Here is a 20251-nt window from a genome sequence, read left to right on the forward strand (position 1 = left end):
GAAAGGCCCCGTCGTGTGTTTTATTCCTATTTTAGGAAATTTCTGGATTCACAGATCTTCCTGTGGGCTTTGGGAAACCCCAACTGAGCACTTTTGCGCCTTCCAAAAGGCACACCTGACCCATGTGAGAGCTGTCCCTGGATTCTTTGCCTTTTCACTCAGGCACCAGGTGTGCACTGCATCTTTTGAGCCGTGATGAAGCTCATGAGGAATGTGGGTGCAGAGGTGGGCCAGTTAGAATGTCTGCCTCAGTTCTCCAACACAGTACCCCAGCTCCTAATCTTGCTTTTAGGTGCCTTAAAAGTCAATGCTCTCCCTCCTCAAGATGCCACCCAACCCCCATTTCCCTTCAGATGATCCATGCACCCCAATGCCCCCTCAGATTCTCTTCATGCCATCCCATATCGCCCCCCCCCCCCCATATGCTTCATAGCTACTTACCCAGTATGCATATGAAAAGTCCTCAGGAGCTGTACCACATCAATGGAACATATTTTACATCCCTTGGAAGAAAATAACCTCATACCACCTACTAAAAGCCTCCATCAAACGCACCATCCTTGATACTGAAAAAAAGCATTCCACCATGTGAAAAAAATCTTGCCACATCTTTAATCCTATTCTGTTAGCCTGTGCCAACCATATCACAGGCAAGATCTATCATTAGGGCTACTTAATGCCGTCATTCATTACCCGTTGGATGGAACACCCACTGTGTTGAAATCCATTAGCACTTGAAACTCAGCCAAGCATCCATTTGGTCACAGCAGTCCAAACAATTGAGTATTCTCTGAGATTAAAATACCAGAAGGTGTGCATTTCAATTTCAATGCACAGTGTCTGTCAATCAATGGACAGGAACAGGTGTGTCAAAGGCATGTTTTATTTTAAATCAATCTGTAATTCCATTGAAATTACAGTACAAAAGATGACATCACAAACTGACCAGGCACTTTGTCACATTTTCCACTGCATTATTGTACTTTCTCCATGGAATTGTCCTCTACAGCATGTGTTGTCACAATGCTGGTCAATGTAAGGTTCAAATTGCCTTTGCCGGTCTGATCACAAGGATCAAAAACACATCAACATTACAATACAGCACTTAACAGCGGCATTTGAAAATGTGAATATTTTTTACTTTCCCCTTTTCTAGTGTTCCCAACTCCTCAGCATGTGTTACATGTTCTTCACAAACTCTCAAGCCACATGTGCTTTTAATGAGCTTCCAAAGTCTCCCACCACCAGACAATACAAGTCAATTCCGATAGTCAATCTCAATGGGCAATATGAGTTTAGCAAGGGTGGGTGAGCATGTGGCAAATAAAGCATTCCCAACCTGCATAAAGGGTTGTGGAAAATGGTGCAGGGTGAGAAGTGAAGAGAAAATTGGATTTCCTCCAGAACCAAAATTGAAAGTGTAGCCATTCGCGCACTGAAATGTACTTCCACATCCAGGTGGAAATTCAGCCCCTGATGTCCCATTTAATGTGAAAACCAGATTGGATTGAACTGAAAATCAGACCTCCATCAGTCACCACAAAATGTGAGAGCCACAAAATCTGGACTGACATGGTGCACATGGGACCTAAGAACTGCTTTTTGTGCAGGCGTCAGTATAAATTCTCAATTTACTTCCGACCTGGCTCTTCCTCCTCCATCGACCGTCCGCCTCCCACTGTCACTTCCTACCATTGTAAAATTCATTACCAAAAAAATGTTATTTCGAAGAGTAAGAAGTACTTTATACCTAGGCTGAATACCTCTTAAGCAGCAACATAACTGGTACAAGCGCCCCGACAGCCCGCCCCATTCGATCGCTGCCTTGAATTATCAAGTTTCACTGCTAATGGAATAGGAAAGGAAGTTACGTCGGACGAGATTCAGAGCACCATTTATGGACTCTGTGATATTATTTTTGTGTTTGGCCAACTGTTGTTTGACCACTGCAGAGGCAGTTGTGTGTGGTTTGCATGGTTGAATTCACTTCTGTATTTTGAGGTGTCATTATGCAGGTGCTTTGGGGTTGATGTATGAATTTGGAGTGTGCATTAGTTAAAATGTAACACTGGGATGAGTTTTACACCCCCGCCCCGCAACCTCCCCTCCACCATCATCCTGCCTAGCTCCCCACCTTTCCCCCATATTATAGAGAATGGGTACGGTAACAACCAGCCTTCCCACCCTTGAAACCCTCAGTGGCTATTTAATGGCCCCTATAATATGTGTAGCTGAGGAAAGTAGAAGAAAGGTGTCCAGTCTAGCAGGTTTCACTGCATGGGCAAATGGCAAGCAGGAAAGGGGGGTTACCTCATTTGGGGACATCCACTGTGCCCATTGGGGGCACAGCACCCCTGCACAATGGTACACCCACTTATTGCCTCTCTCCAGCCTCTAAAACCAGACTCCAACCCCATCCTGATCTCCCTCGGCCTCCTCATTGATGTCATGAAAGCCTGCCCAGCCAAAAATGCCCGGACTTAACTTATGCCCAGCTGATCTCTTCAGTTCTTGCCGGGACTCCTTGTAGCCCCAGCAGTGGCCACGACTGTGTTCCAATGCTGCTGGCACTACAGAGCCGCCAGCCAATCTCAAAGGCAGCACTTCCTATCCAGGGTTTAGAGAACACAAAAGTATATCATGGAGTTCACCTGACCCACAACTTTTAATAGATTTTGGTTATGGGAAGCACAAGGGACCACTTTACAGGTGTGATGCAACAGAGATCTAAAGTATTTTTAAAACAAAACAATGTTTATTCTTCCTATCTCTGAGGGACTAAAGTCCCACTCTTATCTCAGTAATGCCACCCCAGAATAATACTACTGCAGGGCAGCCAGATTTAAAGTTGGTGACTGACCTTTCAACCGGTGAGCTTAGCTACGCTGTAAATACATGTTTACCGAAGGCAAGTTGGTAACAATGGGGAACATAACATGAATGGATTTGAATAAGGTGTTAATTGTTCAAAGGAAATGATGAGATGCGAAGAAAGGATCATAAAGTGAGTATTCTTCATCATTTGCACTCTCAAAACTAGACTCAGGAAATGAAAGTAATTCAGTTGGACTTACGAAGAAGTTATCTCAGACAAGGGAAGATTAAAGGGGAAAATTGTATATAAGGGGATGATTAAACCTATGAAAAGAAGCTGTGTATAAGTCCTCAGCCCACAGCAGGAATAGCTGTTTAACTCCCAGCAGGCAGTATCTGTGAACAAAGATAATCTTGAAAAGTAATCTGTTTTTTTCGACCTCAGAAGCAACCCCAAAGAGGTTTAACTGCCTAGTATGGTAACTGTTACTGGATATTTTATAGTTTAAAATTCCGTAAGGTGTTGTGGAACATAGGGAGAATTACCCCTGAATGTAGTGAAATACCAAGTGTTTGCAACTGTGCATAATCAGTGATACTTTGTGTAGCTATTGTCCTAGTTAAGTGTGCTTTATTGTTGTTTATTTTATTGCTTGACAGATCTTTATTTTATTTAAGATCATCACAAAACATCTGGGACCTTATTCAGTGGGTTTCAAACCTTTCCTCAGATTATACTCTATTGCACAAATACAGTTGAGGACAGTTTATTCAGGTTTTCCTTCTGTGACTAAGAATATCTCAGCCTTTACCATCAGCCATGCCCTTAAAAAAATGGCCAAGCTCCAACCAAGTTTCCAAGTATAACAAAGATAAGTGGAACATCTCGCACCACTTACACCCAACATGAGGGTGGCATGGTGGCACAGTGCCTCGCAGAACCAGGGACCCGGGTTCGATTCCGACCTTGGGTGACTGTCTGCGTGGGTTTCCTCCGGGTTCTCTGGTTTCCTCCCACAGTCCAAAGTTGTGCAGCTGAGGTGGATTGGCCATGCTAAATTGCCCCTTAGTGTTCAACGATTAGGTGGGGATACGGGGTTGTGGGGAGGGGGCTGAGGTAGAGTGCTTTATTAAAGGGTCGGTGCAGACTCGGTGGGCAGAATGGCCTCCTTCTGGACTGTAGGGATTCTATGATAACACCTTATGGCAAATGACCAGAATCAAACAAAGTTGTGCTTAGAAACTGCTCAGGTAGACCTCTAGACTACTTTATAAACTGACTACATGGTCATTAGTTCCCTCTCAATGTTAAAATAGTGTATGGGGAAGGAGCAATCTCATGGTGATCAATATTTGATTTATTGTCCTTAATAGAAGGTGTGTCTGAAGATTGCAGTCTCAGGTTCCAGTGTTGTCTTCACTTCAGGTTCTGTATCTCTGTTGCCAGGATCGGATCTCAGGTTCTGCTTTTCAAATTTCTCATTCCGGAGTCAGATCTGTTGATTGAAACTCTAAACCTCCTACCTTCAGTTCTTTGAGCTGCCGTACTTGAGTTCAACAAGCCTGAAGGATACGAGCTGGCATTGCAGCATTGAATGTTAGTCTGCTGACACTGTGGGCCCAATTTTAACTCGCTCAAAACCCATTTGTTTGGATAGTTAAAATCAGGCCAAGTATGGTGGTGCGCTGAAGCCTGCTCTGTTCAGTTCCTGAACCATGATAAATAAGGAACAAGAACATAAGATCATTCGCTCGATGAAACAACGACAAAAGAACTTTGGAAAATTCTTTATGGTTGCGTTCCAAAATATTTTCCACACGCTGGAGTAATTTGTTTCCCTCACATTTATGACCCCACCGCAATCATACTTGGGCGGCACGGCAGCACAGTGGTTGGCACTGTTGCTTCACAGCTCCAGCGTCCCAGGTTCGATTCCAGTCTTGAGTCACTGTTGGTACGGAGTCTGCACGTTCTCCCCGTGTCTGCGTGGGTTTCTCCCGGGTGCTCCGGTTTCCTCCCACAAGGTAATTTGGACATTCTGAATTCTCCCTCAGTGTACCCGAACAGGCGCCCGAATGTGGGGCGTGATTCTCCGCAAATGCGGCGAGTCGTAAAGGCTGCCGTGAAACTGGCCGTGTTTCACGGCAGCCTCCGCGCCCCCTCCCGGGACCCGATTCTCCCCCCCCCGGGCGGGGCTAGCAGCGCGGCCCTGTGAAGCACGGCATCGCGGCCTTAGCGACCGTCGCTAAGTCCGCGCGGCAAGCGACACGACGGCTGACGCACACGGTGACGTCAGCCGCGCATGCGCGGGTTGGACGGCTCCAACCCGCGCATGCGCGGATGACGTCATCACGCAGACGCGTCACACCCGCGCATGCGCGGGCCGTCATGCCCCTCAGCCGCCCCGTGGACTGATCCTGCGGGGTGGCGGAAGAACAAATAGTGCGCGGGTATCGGACCCGCTGCCCGTGATCGGTGCCCACCGATTGCAGGCCCATGCCACCCTTGGCACGCCCGTGGTGCGGCCGTGCCAATCGGTGCCATGGTTGTCTGGAACGGCACTTTGCGGCCGTTTTCACGAATGGTAAGAGCAGGTGTGATCGCGTTCGTGAAAACGGCCGTAAAGGCCTGGGAACTCGGCCCATCGGCCAGGGGAGAATCGCTGTTCGCCGTAAAAAACGGCGAGCAGCGATTCGTGTCGTGGGGCGGCCGTGGGGGGGGGGGGGGGAGAATAGCGGGAGGGCGTGAAAATTGTCGGGAAGGCCCTCCCGCTATTCTCCAACCCGATGTGGGCAGCGGAGAATCGCGCCCGTGGTGTTTGGGGGATTTTCACAGTGACTTCATTGCAGTGTTAATGTAAACCTACTTGTAACAATAAAGATTATTATTAATGTGTTTTCCTCCTTCTTTATCATTTAGCTCTTAAGCTAATTAAAGCAGCGCATATAATTTTACATTTGAATCGATTTGATTGCAGCATTTATGCTGCCTGTGACCCAAATACCCCCTTGTCAGAAAATGGGAGCTGCCAGTTTTCGACGTTTCCTCAATCTGTCCATTTAGCTCCGGGGTTTCTGGTGGGATTTTCCTGGTTACCACAGAGTGTGAATTGCTATGATTTGAAGAAAATGAAACATTTTAAAAATCGGACTTAACTAAAACAGCTTTCTTGCATGTATTTACATGTGTTAAAATGTTCAGCCAAAATAGGATTTAAGACGTGTTGTTACATTAATAAGATAAATCGCCTAACACACATGGTATTTAGCACAGATAATAATGCTTTAGTGGCTTACAAATCTGTGTGGCAGTAATGTAAGCAATCCTCTGATTTTCATTCCCCTCAGAGTGGATGGTTAATTATTCACAACTTTTATCATCGTTCTGCTGCCGCGTCAGCATTTCCTCTAATCTCCACTCTCCCCATGCTTAGCCCTGTGCTATCCTTACTGCCCTACCTCCTGTTCTCCATTGCAATGTTAGTTCCTTTGTTTTCCCATTTTGAGCAGACAGACCCAAAGTCTGTGTCACAAGTCCAACACTCTTCTGAAGCAGAAGACACTTACAGCTGCTGTTACATTGACTTTGCGAAGGATGCAAGTTGCTTTTAGGGGGACACCAAAAGTGTATGGAGCTTACATGCCAAGAGGCCACATGATCCAGCTCTTGGGTGAAGGGATACTGGATCTGTATGGCCAGAGAGGGAGAGACTACCCCAGGGGCAACAAACTCACCCCATTTCTCTTTCTCCTGAAACCTCTCTCGACAAAGCTGGGTTGTTTGCCATTGGAAAAGCCAACAAGAGGACGTCGTGGCTGCAAACTGAGAATTCTTAAAGCAAAATTCTGCATCAGCGCCACCGTCTCGAGTGAGAAATCCCAACAGCCAATAGCTACTGTGGACCAAGACCCTTCAATTTTAAATCAGCTCCTAGACAGTCCATGAATAATTTGGTATTCTGACTTGGCCAAGTTTTTAATACTCTTGCGGAGTTTAACATTTTTTTGGCATGCTTCCAGGGGAGGTGTGTGTGTGTGTGTTGGTTTTTGTATTAGAAGATAGTTGAACATTTTTAAATTTGTTAATTATTTCTGCACCTTTACCTGAGCGGGTTTTAGCAATAAAACTAACTCTTTACTTGCTCACTTAAGGCTGTCCTATTTCTTGCTATTTCTGTCTATTTCAAGCTATACATAGTTACTGGCCATACCAGCTCCCTTTTTAAATTCCAAATCTGTTATAACCAGCCCCCCCAAGGCAGCATTTTATGGCCATTCTTGCTGGTGGTTCTTTCCGGCCCTGCAGAAAGCAACCCCCCCCCCACGATCGCGGCAGATTCCCCCGCAGTGGGACGTGCAAGCCACATCGGTGTGAGCGGAAGATATCGCCAGCGCCAATGGCAAGATTTCCCCACCACCGGAAAATAGGTCACGTGGGAGGGGACAAGAATCCCGCCCCGCAGTGGGACAAAGAGGGGACTCAGTTTGCCCCTGTTCACTTGGTCACAACATCATAATCAACTTGCTATCAATGTAAAACGTCGACAATATAACATGATGGTGATAAATTGAATACAAAACCAAAAAAGCATACTTTTACTTACGTAACTGTTAAGAAATATACAACTAAGCCACTATGTCAGTCTGCTTTAACAATCTTCTCTAACGTGTGGCATTTAGGAATTCTCTTGTTGAATGCCACTCAATATACTCGGCTGGAGTCTCCGTTCCTGAGACTAAGTGTTGATGCCGGGGCAGAATCCGTGGGCATCCCCGACAGAAAAACTGACGCCGCACCTGGACCGATTCACCGACTGTGGAGGGGCTAGAACCAGCACCACGTGGAACACATTTGATTCCAATGATAAACGGTGCGGTCTTCGCTGGGTCCATGATTGACACTCGGGAGGCTGACAAGCTGTGGACGCATATACACATCACACTTCCCACACACACTCATCCCAGCCTACAAGATCACATGGTTGCGCTGGAGCACGCCCATCCTGCTGATGGATTGGTTGGGGTCAGAGGGCAACTAGGGGGGGTGCCCTGGGGCGGATACCCATATGACCTGTGGCCCTAAGTTCACAGTGGGCAGTCAGCGACGTGCACAACTGCATGGCTGTCTTGCAGGCCACGGCAATGGTGCTCTGTGCCTGTCCACCCACAGCCCACCTCCTGCACACCCCTTGCCACTTCTCCCGCCCCTGGCAGAAGCCCCCTGGCCACCAGCACGGCTGTCAGCAAGTTGGACACTTTCCATAACCCCCCTCTCTCCCTCAGCAGCCACGGCGCCTGTTTCATGAATTTTAAAAGCACTTGTGAACTTCGCCATTGGGAATTTGCCCCAGCGGAGGCAGAGAATTGTGGAGGCCCCGGAGAATACCGGGTCAGGCTCGCTACTGATATGCCAACGGCGTTTACTGCACATGCGTTCTGGAATGAATTGATGCTGTTCTAGGCACCGGAGAATTATGAACTGGCGTGAAACTGGTGCCCACCACGATTTTGGCATCAAAACCAATTCTCCGCCAAATCGCATTTCCCAATTCCCGGAGTCAACTGATGGAGAATCCCACAAATTATTTTCCGTAACCTACTGCTTCACATTATTAATGATGTATACTCTCTCTTTAGGGTACATTTTTACTGTAAATAATGAAGCTCTGTCAAGAGCTGTGCCCAGTGTAGAGATATTTCAACATTCCTCACAGAAAACATGGCCTTAGTTTTTGCAGGGTGATTGGGATGGGAGCCTGGGAGTGGGCCGTGAGCCAGGGAAATTTGAAGATGTGGTGGCCTGGCCCTTTATAACAGCAGGACCTCACTCAAGTAGTACTTCCTGGACTCCCACCCGGAAACTGCTCGAGAGTGGGGTGGCAAAGAACCCGGCAGTCTGTTGTGAGTCACAGGGAAATCATGGTAGAATTGGGGGTGTCATTGTAGTGTGAGATCAGCGGGGAGCCTGGGCAGGCCAATAGTCTCCTCGATGGGCATGGACAGCAGTATGACTGCTCCTCTTGGCCCACTGGGAGTTCAAAGATAAAGGAGCTTTTTAGAATTCTCCTATGGATCTGTCGTTGGGTTGCAGGCAGTGTGGAACTCGCCCATCCTTGACATGAATATTACGTCACGGTGCCAATGACCACCTGCTTTCTGCACCTCACATACTCATCAAACTGATCAAAGGCCTGAATCGCCATTATTATTGCTCCAGTGGCCAGGAATTGCAGTAAATTGCAGGCAAGATTTCAACTCTGACTCGGTCTTTTCCTTCCCACTGAGAAGGGGGCAAATGGAGAGTCTCGTGAATCAGTGGCACCCACTAACCAATTGGATTAATCTGTTTGGTTGCACAAAACATATGATAATACTGAGCAGAAATTAAAGCAGAATAATGCGGATGCTGAAGATACGAACTAAAAGACCCAACAAAAGAGTCATGTTGGACCCGAAATGTTCTGAAGAACAGCCATATTGGACTGTAATGTTAAAACTCTCTTTCTCTCTCCACAGACTCTGCCAGATCTGTTGAGTTTTTCCAGCACTTTCTGTTTGCATTTTAATACCGCGCAGAGTAATTGATCTTTTACGATTCAAGGTTCTGTGGTAAATTCCATCTGCCTTAACAGGGTAGACCTCAATTAATCCACCCGCATCGAATGGTATCAGTTTAACGAGTTCAGCGCCAGAATTTTCCAGTAATAAGGATTCACTTTTCCCGCAGGCAGCGGGAAACATCTGACCGTTTGTACAGGTGCGTGGGTTCTGAACTTTGTGATAAGAAGTTCATTACTCCTCAGGCATTTTAGGGTTTCCCGACGGCGTGGGGTTGCTCCAATGGAAATCCCATTGACAAGCTGCGGGAGGACAGAATCCCGCCGCCAGCGAGTGACGCGCCGCCGAGAAACACGCGGTCGAGGAACCGGAGAATCCCGCCCCAGATGTGTTCACACTCCTTCCCCAGCTGTTCTGTCGTGAGCTGGGGCAAAAACACTGGGTATTTTACAATATGTATATAATGTTGTTTCTTCCCTTCAATTATAGTGGACGCTCAACAGTGCATTGTGAAAAAACCATTCAGCCTGCAGCCTCACAGTATTGTTCCACACAACCACTCCTGGCATCATACTATAATTGAAGGGGAGATAGGTAAGTAAATGGCAATCGCAGAGAAATTAATTCATGACAAACGTCTCCCGCACCCAATTTCTAACCGATTTGTAGCTCTTCCTCCACCCTTTGAACTAGTAGGCTCCAATACCTTTGCTGGGAGATGGCAAGGGAGCCGGGAACGCTGGAAAAAGCTGATTAAACCACCAATTCTAGGGACAAAGAGGTCTGGCCTGTCTCAATAGCAGGCTCTGATTAACATTTCCCTCATTCCACTTCCTGCCCCACAAACAACCAACCGGACCGACTGGCCAATGGGAAGGCGGGAACAACAGCAACGGATCCAATAGGCAGGGGCACTTGCCAAATCCCCTGCCCGTCATTGGAGGGTTAATATTGAGTTTCATGAATCTAAAACCACAGTAGCACAGAGGTGGAGTGTCCAAAGTAAGAAAAGCCATGATTGACACAAGATTCAATTAAAAGTCAAAGATGCATAAAAGATAGAGTCAAAAGCAACATAGTTGCAGGTGTGATGAAATATCGCCGGTAACTGACTTCTGATCTTTAAGGCAAAGGTAGTGTTATTGTTTTCATTCTGAATGCCTTCTAAAAGCAGTGGGCTATGAAGTCTGTCAGGAACTGGGTGGGTATCATTTCAGTTGAAAAGGCAGATGGTATCTTAGTTCCTTACCAAAAGCACCATCAAAGTTTACCAATAAGATCACTCAAATGAATATATGGGAGTGTAGAGTTAAGAAGCTCCTTGTGATTAAAACATCTGACCCTGTTTGTACAGGTGCGAGGGTTCTGAACTTGGAGATAAGAAGTTCATTACTCCTCGGGCATTTTAGGGTTTCTACTGAAGTTTTGCATCAGTTAACTGCAGAAAATGACAGAACAGAGATTAACGTTTCATCAACCAATGAGAAATCAATCAAATTGAGCGGCATGGCGACGCAGTGGTTAGCACTGCTGCCTCACGCCGCTGAGGACCCGTGTTTGATCCCGGCCCCGGGTCACTGTCTGGGTGGAGTTTGCACATTCTCCCCGTGTCTGCGTGGGCTTCACTCCCACAACCCAAAAGTGTGCAGGGTCGGTGGATTGGTCACGCTAAACAGCCCCTTAATTGGCAAAAAAAAAATAATTGGGTACTGTAAATTTTTAAAAAACGAAACGAATCAAAAAGGCGAGCAGGATGCTGGTCTTTAAATCTAGAGAACGAGAATACACAGGGGATTCAAAGTAGTGGTTGGACCAACCTGGCATACTGTGAGCATTTCTGGGCACCGCACCTTCGGAAGGCCTTGGAAGGAGTTTAGAGGAATGATTACAGAAACTAAGGGTGAATTCCCTGGAATTTTGAAGGTTAAGGGATGATTTGTTTGAAGTTTTCAAGAAAATAAAGGGAATGTACCCGGTAGATAGAGAGAGGGAAACCATGATCACTTATAGATGAGTCCAGGCTGATGGGGCTACAAATTAGAGACAGACCTATCAGAAATGAAGTTAGAAAACACCTTTAATCCACAGAGGGTAGTAGAGGTTTGGAATTCTCTCTTCCATAAATGGCAATTGTAAATTGAGTATGAATTTTAAATCCGAGATTGATAAAATTTTTGTTAACCAAACGTATTGAGCGATATGCTGCAAAGGCAGGCGTATAGAGTTTGGCTTCAGATTAGCTATGGTCTGACTCAATGACTAGACATCTTCGAGGGGAACGCTTCCTGTTCGTGAATTTCCATTGGCGCAGGGATTATCTTGCAGCTGATGTAGATTTCACCTGGCTGGTTTTATTTCTTTTTGGATTTTACAAATTCGTAATCATTCCGTGATGACATCTTCGTGACATCAATCACATCACGGTATATCTCGGTCCGGCACAGTAACGTACAAACAGTGCTGACACCTCTTTAAATGAACAGCGAGCCACTGTAATAGTTGGAAGAAGAGCTGGGGCGGGATTTAACGAGCAGCCACCGCATGTTTTTCGGCGGGAGCGGGATATCTCGTTGAATGCCCCCCCCCCACCACCGTCACCGGGAAATTATAGACACGGGTACACCATCCCACGCGCTGGAAGGACCGGAAAATCCCGCCCTATGTAATTAAAAATATTTATTTCTGAATGAGCTGTGACGTTGAGCTTTTGATGTGATTTACCCTTTCCTCAGTTCAATGATGAATGCCTACGTTTGATAATAAAACAAAAGAATATGGGGTGATCTGTTGGAAGTGCGTTAGCCATCATTGGGCAATAATATATATCTATTTACCACAGCACAACTGAGGAGTTTGTCACCTGGACGTATCAAAAGCGATAGCGAAGATGACGACCTGCCAAATGTGACTTTGGACAGTGTTAATGAAACTGGATCCACTGCGCTCTCTATTGCGCGAGCTGTACAGGAGTAAGTACAACTCTCCCTTTGCACTTTGCACGTGTTCGGCAACCTTGAGGTCATCCAAGACTCTGCTGACCCGCATTGGCTCACAGTTAAACAACAGTTGGCTTTAAAATTCTCATCCTTGCTTTCAAATCTGTCCGTGACCTCAACCCCACCTCATCTCCATGGTCTCCTCCAGTCTTGAAGCCCCTGAGATATATACTCACCACCAATACTGACCTCTGAGCAACCCGAATTTGGATTTCTCTACCGCTGCCTTTAAAGGCTGCGCCATCAGCCGCCCTAAAAGCTCTGGCGTTTTCTCGCTAAATGTCCCCTGCCCCTCTTTACGATGCTCCTTAAAACCTATCTCTTCGACCAAACTATTAGTCATCTGGCCTCCTATCTCCTCACGTTACTCCGGAGCACAGAATTGTCAGGGTGAGAAAAGAGGCCATTCGGCCCATCGTGTCTGCCCCGGCTGTCCAAATGAGCATCTTGACTTTGTGCCATTCCGCTGACTTTTCCCCAAAGCCCTGCATATTGTTCCTTCCAATTAATCATCTAAGGCCCTCTTTAATGCCGCGATTGGACCTGCCTGCACCCCACTTCCAGGCCGTGCATTCCAGACCCTGGACCACTCGCAAATGTGATTTTTCTCACATCACACTTGCCTTCTTTTGCAAATCATTTTCAATCTGTGCCCTCTCCCTCTCGATCCTTTTACGAGCGGGAACAGTTTCTCCCCGTCGACTCTGTCCAGCTCCCCTCATGATTTTGAATACCTCCATCAAATCTCCTCTCGGCCTTGACCTCCCCAAGGACAGCAGTCCAATCCTCTACAATCTATCCCATAACTGAAGTTGTGCATCCCTGGCACTATTCTTGTAAACCTCCTCTGCACTCTCTCCGATGTGTTCCCATTCTTCCTATAGTGTGACGAGCAGAACTGCACACAGTATTCCAACTGAGTTCTAAGTAGCGTGTTGCACAAGTTCAACTTAAACTCCTTGCTCTTGACTCAGTGTCAAATTTTGATTAATAACGCTTCTAAAGCATTAACAATTTGGGACATATTGCAGGGAGCAGGGACAGGAATGGTTGTTGCAGGTTCCAGGATTTAGATGTTTCTGTAAGAACAGAGAAGATGGTAAAAGAGGGGGGGGTGTGGCATTGTTAATCAAGGAAAGTATTACGGCGGTAGAAAGGACGCTTGAGGACTCGTCTACTGAGGCAGTATGGGCCGAGGTTAGGAACAGTAGAGGAGAGGTCACCCTGTTGGGAGTTGTCTATAGACCTCCGAATAGTCCCAGAGATGTAGAGGAAAGGATTGCAAAGATGATTCTTGACAGGAGCGAGAGTAACAGGGTAGTTGTTATGGGGGACTTTAACTTTCCAAATATTGACTGGAAATACTTTCGTTCGAGTACTATAGATGGGTCAGTTTTTGTGCAGAGTGTGCAGGAGGGTTTTCTGACACAGTATGTAGACAGGCCAACAAGGGGCGAGGCCACATTGGATTTGGTACTGGGTAATGAACCCGGCCAGGTGTTAGATTTAGATGTAGGTGAGCACTTTGGTGATAGTGATCACAACTCGGTTATGTTCACTTTAGCAATGGGCAGGGATAGGTATATACCGCAAGGCAAGAATTATAGCTGGGGGAAAGGCAATTATGATGCTATTCGGCAAGATTTAGGAGGTATAGGATGGGGAAGGAAACTGCAGGGGATGGGTACAATCGAAATGTGGAGCTTTTTCAAGGAACAGCTACTGCGTGTCCTTGATAAGTATGTACCTGTCAGGCAGGGAGGAAGTTGTCGAGCAAGGGAGCCGTGGTTTACTAAGGAAGTTGAAGCACTTGTCAAGAGGAAGAAGAAGGCTTATGTTAGGATGAGACATGAAGGCTCAGTTAGGGCACTTGAGAGTTACAAGTTAGCCAGGAAGGACCTAAAGGGAGAGTTAAGAAGAGCGAGGAGAGGACACGAAAAGTCGTTGGCGGATAGGATCAAGGAAAACCCTAAGGCTTTCTATAGGTATATCAGGAACAAAAGAATGACTCGAGTAAGATTAGGGCCAATCAAGGATAGTAGTGGAAAGTTGTGTGTGGAATCAGAGGAGATAGGGGAAGCATTAAATGGATATTTTTCGTCAGTGTTTACACTGGAGAAAGACAATGTTGTCGAGGAGAACACTCAGGTTCAGTCGACCAGGCTAGATGGAATTGAGGTTCAAAAGGAGGAAGTGTTAGCAATTTTAGAAAATGTCAAAATAGACAAGTCCCCTGGGCCAGATGGGATTTATCCTAGGATTCTCTGGGAAGCCAGGGAGGAGATTGCTGAGCCTTTGTCCTTGATCTTTATGTCGTCTTTGTCGACAGGAATAGTGCCGGAAGACTGGAGGATAGCAAATGTTGTCCCCTTGTTCAAGAAGGGGAGTAGAGACAACCCTGGTAATTATAGACCTGTGAGCCTTACTTCGGTTGTGGGTAAAATGTTGGAAAAGGTTATAAGAGATAGGGTTTATAATCATCTTGAAAAGAACAAGTTGATTAGCGATACTCAACACGGTTTTGTGAAGGGTAGGTCATGTCTCACAAACCTTATTGAGTTTTTTGAGAAGGTGACCAAACAGGTGGATCAGGGTAAAGCTGTTGATGTGGTGTATATGGATTTCAGTAAGGCGTTTGATAAGGTTCCCCACGGTAGGCTATTGCAGAAAATAAGGAAGTATGGAATTGAAGGTGATTTAGCGGTTTGGATCAGTAATTGGCTAACTGAAAGAAGACAGAGGGTGGTGGTTGATGGCAAATGTTCATCCTGGAGTTCAGTTACTAGTGGTGTACCGCAAGGATCTGTTTTGGGGCCACTGCTGTTTGTCATTTTTATAAATGACCTGGAAGAGGGTGTAGAAGGATGGGTTAGTAAATTTGCAGATGACACGAAGGTCGGTGGAGTTGTGGATAGTGCTGAAGGATGTTATAGGATACAGAGGGACATAGATAAGCTGCAGAGCTGGGCTGAGAGGTGGCAGATGGAGTTTAATGCGGAAAAGTGTGAGGTGGTTCACTTTGGAAGGAGTAACAGGAATGCTGAGTACTGGGCTAATGGCAAGATTCTTGGTAGTGTAGATGAACAGAGAGATCTCGGCATCCAGGTACATAAATCCCTGAAAGTTGCCACCCAGGTTAATAGGGCTGTTAAGAAGGCATATGGTGTGCTAGCCTTTATAAGCAGGGGGATTGAGTTTCGGAACCACAAGGTCATGCTGCAGCTGTACATAACTCTGGTGCGGCCACACCTGGAGTACTGCGTGCAGTTCTGGTCACCACATTATAGGAAGGATGTGGAAGCTTTGGAAAGGGTTCAGAGGAGATTTACTAGGATGTTGCCTGGTATGGAGGGAAGGTCTTATGAGGAAAGGCTCAGGGAATTGAGGTTGTTTTCGTTAGAGAGGAGAAGGCTGAGAGGTGACTTAATAGAGACATATAAGATAGTCAGAGGGTTAGATAGGGTGGACAGTGAGAGTCTTTTTCCTCGGATGGTGATGACCAACACGAGGGGACATAGCTTTAAATTGAGGGGTGAGAGATATAGGACAGATGTCAGAGGCAGTTTCTTTACTCAGAGAGTAGTAGGGGTGTGGAACGCCCTGCCTGCAATAGTAGTAGACTCGCCAACTTTAAGGGTATTTAAGTGGTCACTGGATAGACATATGGATGAAAATAGAATAGTGTAGGTCAGATAGGCTTCAGATGGCTTCACAGGTCGGCGCAACATCGAGGGCCGAAGGGCCCGTACTGCGCTGTAGTGTTCTATGTTCTATGTTCTATTGTTATTATATGGATACGAGATAAATGTAAGTAGTTGTTGTTCTAAAAAAGTTTCACTCCCCAATTATCTGTGATTGTAACATTGTGGTAGAGCTTTTATAAAATGTGAATCTTCTAATAACAGATGAAGTACATGCCTGTGGTATAGCTAATTGTTGTAGTGCATGAGGCGTACATAACATTACTTTCTGCATATAGTTATTTCTAGCCGTCAGAATTTAAGCACGTGCTTCTAAAAGTGTATTTTAAGAAATGTTCGGCCCACTATTCTCAGAGTGGAAGAGGCCATCAACAATTGTCGCTTAAGGGAATAGATAGGATCGATGCGGGCAGGTTGTTTCCACAGGCGGGTGAAAGCAGAACTAGGGGGCATAGCCTCAAAATAAGGGGAAGTAGATTTAGGACTGAGCTTAGGAGGAACTTCTTCACCCAAAGGGTTGTGAATCTATGGAATTCCTTGCCCAGTGAAGCAGTTGAGGCTCCTTCATTAAATGTTTTTAAGGTAAAGATAGATAATTTTTTTGAAGAATGAAGGGATTAAGGGTTATGGTGTTCGGGCCGGAAAGTGGAGCTGAGTCCACAAAAGATCAGCCGTGATCTCATTGAATGGCGGAGCAGGCTCGAGGGGCCAAATGGCCTACTCCTGCTCCTAGTTCTTATGTTCTTATGTTCTTAAGGGAGTATGAGTACAATTGCCCAATTCTTCTCCCTGTCAGGAACGTATTATTAAAGCAATGTGATAAGACATATTACTTGGTGCATTCGCCTCTATTCCTCCCTAAGTTTTTCCGGCAGTCATTCTAATCATATCACTCCAACTGACTTAGCTGTCAATTGTATGAACGGAAAATGCAGGAAAATCCCAGCAGGTCAGGCAGCATCTGTGCAGAGGGAAACAGAGTTGGCGTTACAGGCCTGTGACCTTTCATCAGAAGCGAGAAATAGTTAGAGATGTAATAAATAGGCTTTGAGCGGGAAGTGAATGGGACAAGGTCCGTGATAGGGTGATAGTCACAGGGCCTTGCGGAATGGTGATGGGGCAACAAACAAAAGACGTTCCCAGAGCAGCTGTGCTGGTGACTGAAAGGAAAATGAAGTGGGGGAAATCAACCGAAACACGCAAAGAGAAGGAAACGAGGTGGGGGCCGCGATTAGAGTTTGACAATGTAAAACTCGATATTAAGGCTGCAAAGTGCCTGTTCTAAAAATGAGGTGCCTTTCCTCAAGCCTGTGCTGAGCGCCACTGGAATGGTTCACTAGGCCAAGGACAGAGATGTTAGTGTGACAGCAAGTGAGAAGTTGAAACCACAGGTCACTGGAAGCTTAGGGTATTGCTTGCAGACTGAACGGGGCCATTTTGCAAAGCGGTCGATTATGTCTTGTCAAAAAAACTTAACTTCTTGTTGCCTGATATTGGTCAAAGAACAAAGCACAGCACAGGAACAGGCCCTTTGGCCCTCGAAGCCTGTACTGGTCATGATACCACCCTTGGCGAAAACCCGACAGAACAAAGAACAACTGCTACAGTTCCAAAACCTTTCACCAGTGTGCTACTGGGGATGGGAAACATATCGGGCCAATCTTAGTTTTGGTGGAGGTCAAGTTGGGAAGTTTCCAGACTTGTGGACCCACCTCGGGAAAAAGTGCCCTGAATAATGTGATTTTCATTCCGGGGTGGGAGTGAGGGATGGTCGTGCAGATGTGGGATAGAATCCTGCTCACCGCCACCAAACGCAGATTGGAGATGGCCATAGAAGCTGCCCAGTGCCAACTGGTTAAAAGGCCCGCCTCGGATCTCTGAGACTTCAGCCCAGTTAGCTTGGTAAATCCTAGACTCTCTAGCCCCGTCCCTCACATTCCCCACATCCTCAGCATTCCTCTCAGTGGTGAACTAGAGTGCCTTAATCTTTGTGTTCAAGTCTCTGGACTGGGACTTGAACCCATAACCTTCTGACTTCGACATGTGAGTTGATACTAACAGAACCTTGGCTGGCGTGCCAATTCATTATCACCTGAAGCTTGTGGGGCCTTGCTGTGCGCAAATTGGCGACCAAATTTCCTACATTGCAGCAGCGATTCCACTTCGGAGAAAGCACTTCAGTGGCTGTGTAGTGCTGCGAGATGTCCTGAGGTTGTGCAAGGTGCTATATAAATGCAAATGCAGGTTACTTTATTTTCAAAGCCAAAAACATGAACATTTCTGATCACTTCATAGACATAGAATTTACCGTGCAGAAAGAGGCCATTCGGCCCATCGAGTTTGTACCGGCTCTTGGAAAGAGCACCCCACTTAAGCCTACCCTATACTGTAACCCTGCAACCCCATCTAACCATTTTTTTTTGTTTTTTTTTTAATAAATTTAGAGTACCCAATTATTTTTTCCAATGAATGGGCAATTTAGCGTGGCCAATCCACCTAACCTGCACATCTTTGGGTTGTGGGGATGAAACTCACGCAGACACGGGGATAACCCCATCTAACCTAAGGGCAATTTAGCATGGCCAATACACCTACAAAGACATTACAAAGATAGAAATCTTGAATCTGGATCAGATTTTTTTTCAATAACAAGCACATGTTGCTCTAAAAGTAAATGTATGATTGTCATCATATTTCACTTCCCTCAATCATGCATCATAGATCACGGAGTTTAGAAGAGTGAGAGGGGATCTCATAGAAATGTATTAAATTCTAACAGGATTAGACAGGCTAGATTCAGAAAGAATGTTCCCGATGATGAAAGAGTCCAGAACTAGGGGTGAAAGTTTGAGGATAAGGGATAAACCTTTTTGGACTGAGGTGATACTGATAGTATTTGTATGAACCTGTATTCAGTTTTGCTTTTAACAGAGCAGTTGACGGGCAAGTGGATTGGAAAAAGGACCTCGCCGCTCGTGACAGAATTATCGCATTGATTGAGCTGGCATTAATCTGTCATCGTTTTTGGTGCTTGCAAGAACAGACCCTTCGAATTTTTCACTGACAATGACTGTTAAGCCCCAGCCTGGCATTCAGCCAAAAGCAACAGGTGATCTACCAAACTGCAAAGCAACAGGAAGTGAGGCTGAGGTGTTTATGAGAAAGTTCACAATCAGGTCTGCCTGGCTTTCCTCCAACTTTATAAATAAACCTGCTCAAAGTATTGATCATTCATCCTCATTGTTTTGCACCTACCTCCAATAACAAGATAGCTTTCCGACCATTACTATTATGGCAAAAGCACCCTGTATAGTGAGCTGACACAACGCAGCTAAGAACAGAGGCAGACTTGCCACCTGATGGGTTTTCAAGGAGCCAGCTTTGAAATAGTCAGCCTTTGTCAGCTGGTGTTGTTAGCTGGTGGGACAGTGCTTACTCTCATATTTTCTGCTGAGGCTTTCCCTCACGTTGCCCAGGCTCCGTAATTACCTAGGACTCTCCAGGACCCAATGACAAATCTCCACAATGCACTGTAAGCAAACCACAAGAACAAAGAACAGTACAGGAACAGGCCCATCGGCCCTCCAAGCCTGTCAATCATCTTTGTGACCTCCTCGGAAAACTCTCAAGTTACTGAGACACGACTCCCCTTCACAAAACCGTGCCGCCTCTCGCTAATACATCCATTTGCTTCCAAATGGGAGTAGATCCTGTCTCGAAGAATTCTCTCCAATAATTTCCCTACCACTGACGTCAGGGTGTGGCTGGGGAAATTGGAGGATGGAAGTCATGTGATGGCCCTTCCAGGAATATGTCCAAAATAGTTAGCAACCCTAGCTCTCAGTATGCACGTGGTCACATGACCATCAGCTGGTGAACGGTAATCCCCAAACCTAGCTGGACAGGTGGAAGGACAGTCAGGTGACAATCCTAGGTGGACAGGCATAGGTTTGATGACCACTTTTCTACTCCACGCCTCTGATTTTTCAAGGTCAGCTGCATTGACTTGAAGAGGTGCTAAATAAAGCCAGGTCGCTTCGCAATGAGAGTCGGGATTATTACCTTGCACCTCCTACTGATTGAACAAAGAATTACATGGGGCAGAGGTCGGAGAGCCTCCCTTCTAACCTTTTTATTTATTCTTTCATGGACGTGGGTGTCACTGGCAAAGGCCAGCATTCG

The 20251-nt window shown here is 46.1% G+C and overlaps 1 protein-coding gene across 5 annotated transcripts in view; it reads left to right on the forward strand.

Moving 5' to 3' along the window:
* The window catches only part of LOC119977810 (Krueppel-like factor 12), a 283688-nt gene that overhangs the window by 214508 nt on the left and 48929 nt on the right, over window positions 1-20251 (forward strand). For 2 of the 5 annotated variants that reach the window (XM_038819033.1, XM_038819034.1), the window contains 2 exons: window positions 9862-9966; window positions 12212-12341. In XM_038819033.1, the coding sequence (XP_038674961.1) occupies window positions 9862-9966; window positions 12212-12341 (235 nt within the window). Of the gene's footprint in view, window positions 1-9861; window positions 9967-12211; window positions 12342-18985; window positions 19295-20251 lie in introns of those variants that run through there. The other 3 variants (XM_038819036.1, XM_038819037.1, XM_038819035.1) reach the window with 3 other exon arrangements.

Source organism: Scyliorhinus canicula, chromosome 14, assembly GCF_902713615.1.
Source record: "Scyliorhinus canicula chromosome 14, sScyCan1.1, whole genome shotgun sequence".
NCBI classification, from domain to species: domain Eukaryota; kingdom Metazoa; phylum Chordata; class Chondrichthyes; order Carcharhiniformes; family Scyliorhinidae; genus Scyliorhinus; species Scyliorhinus canicula.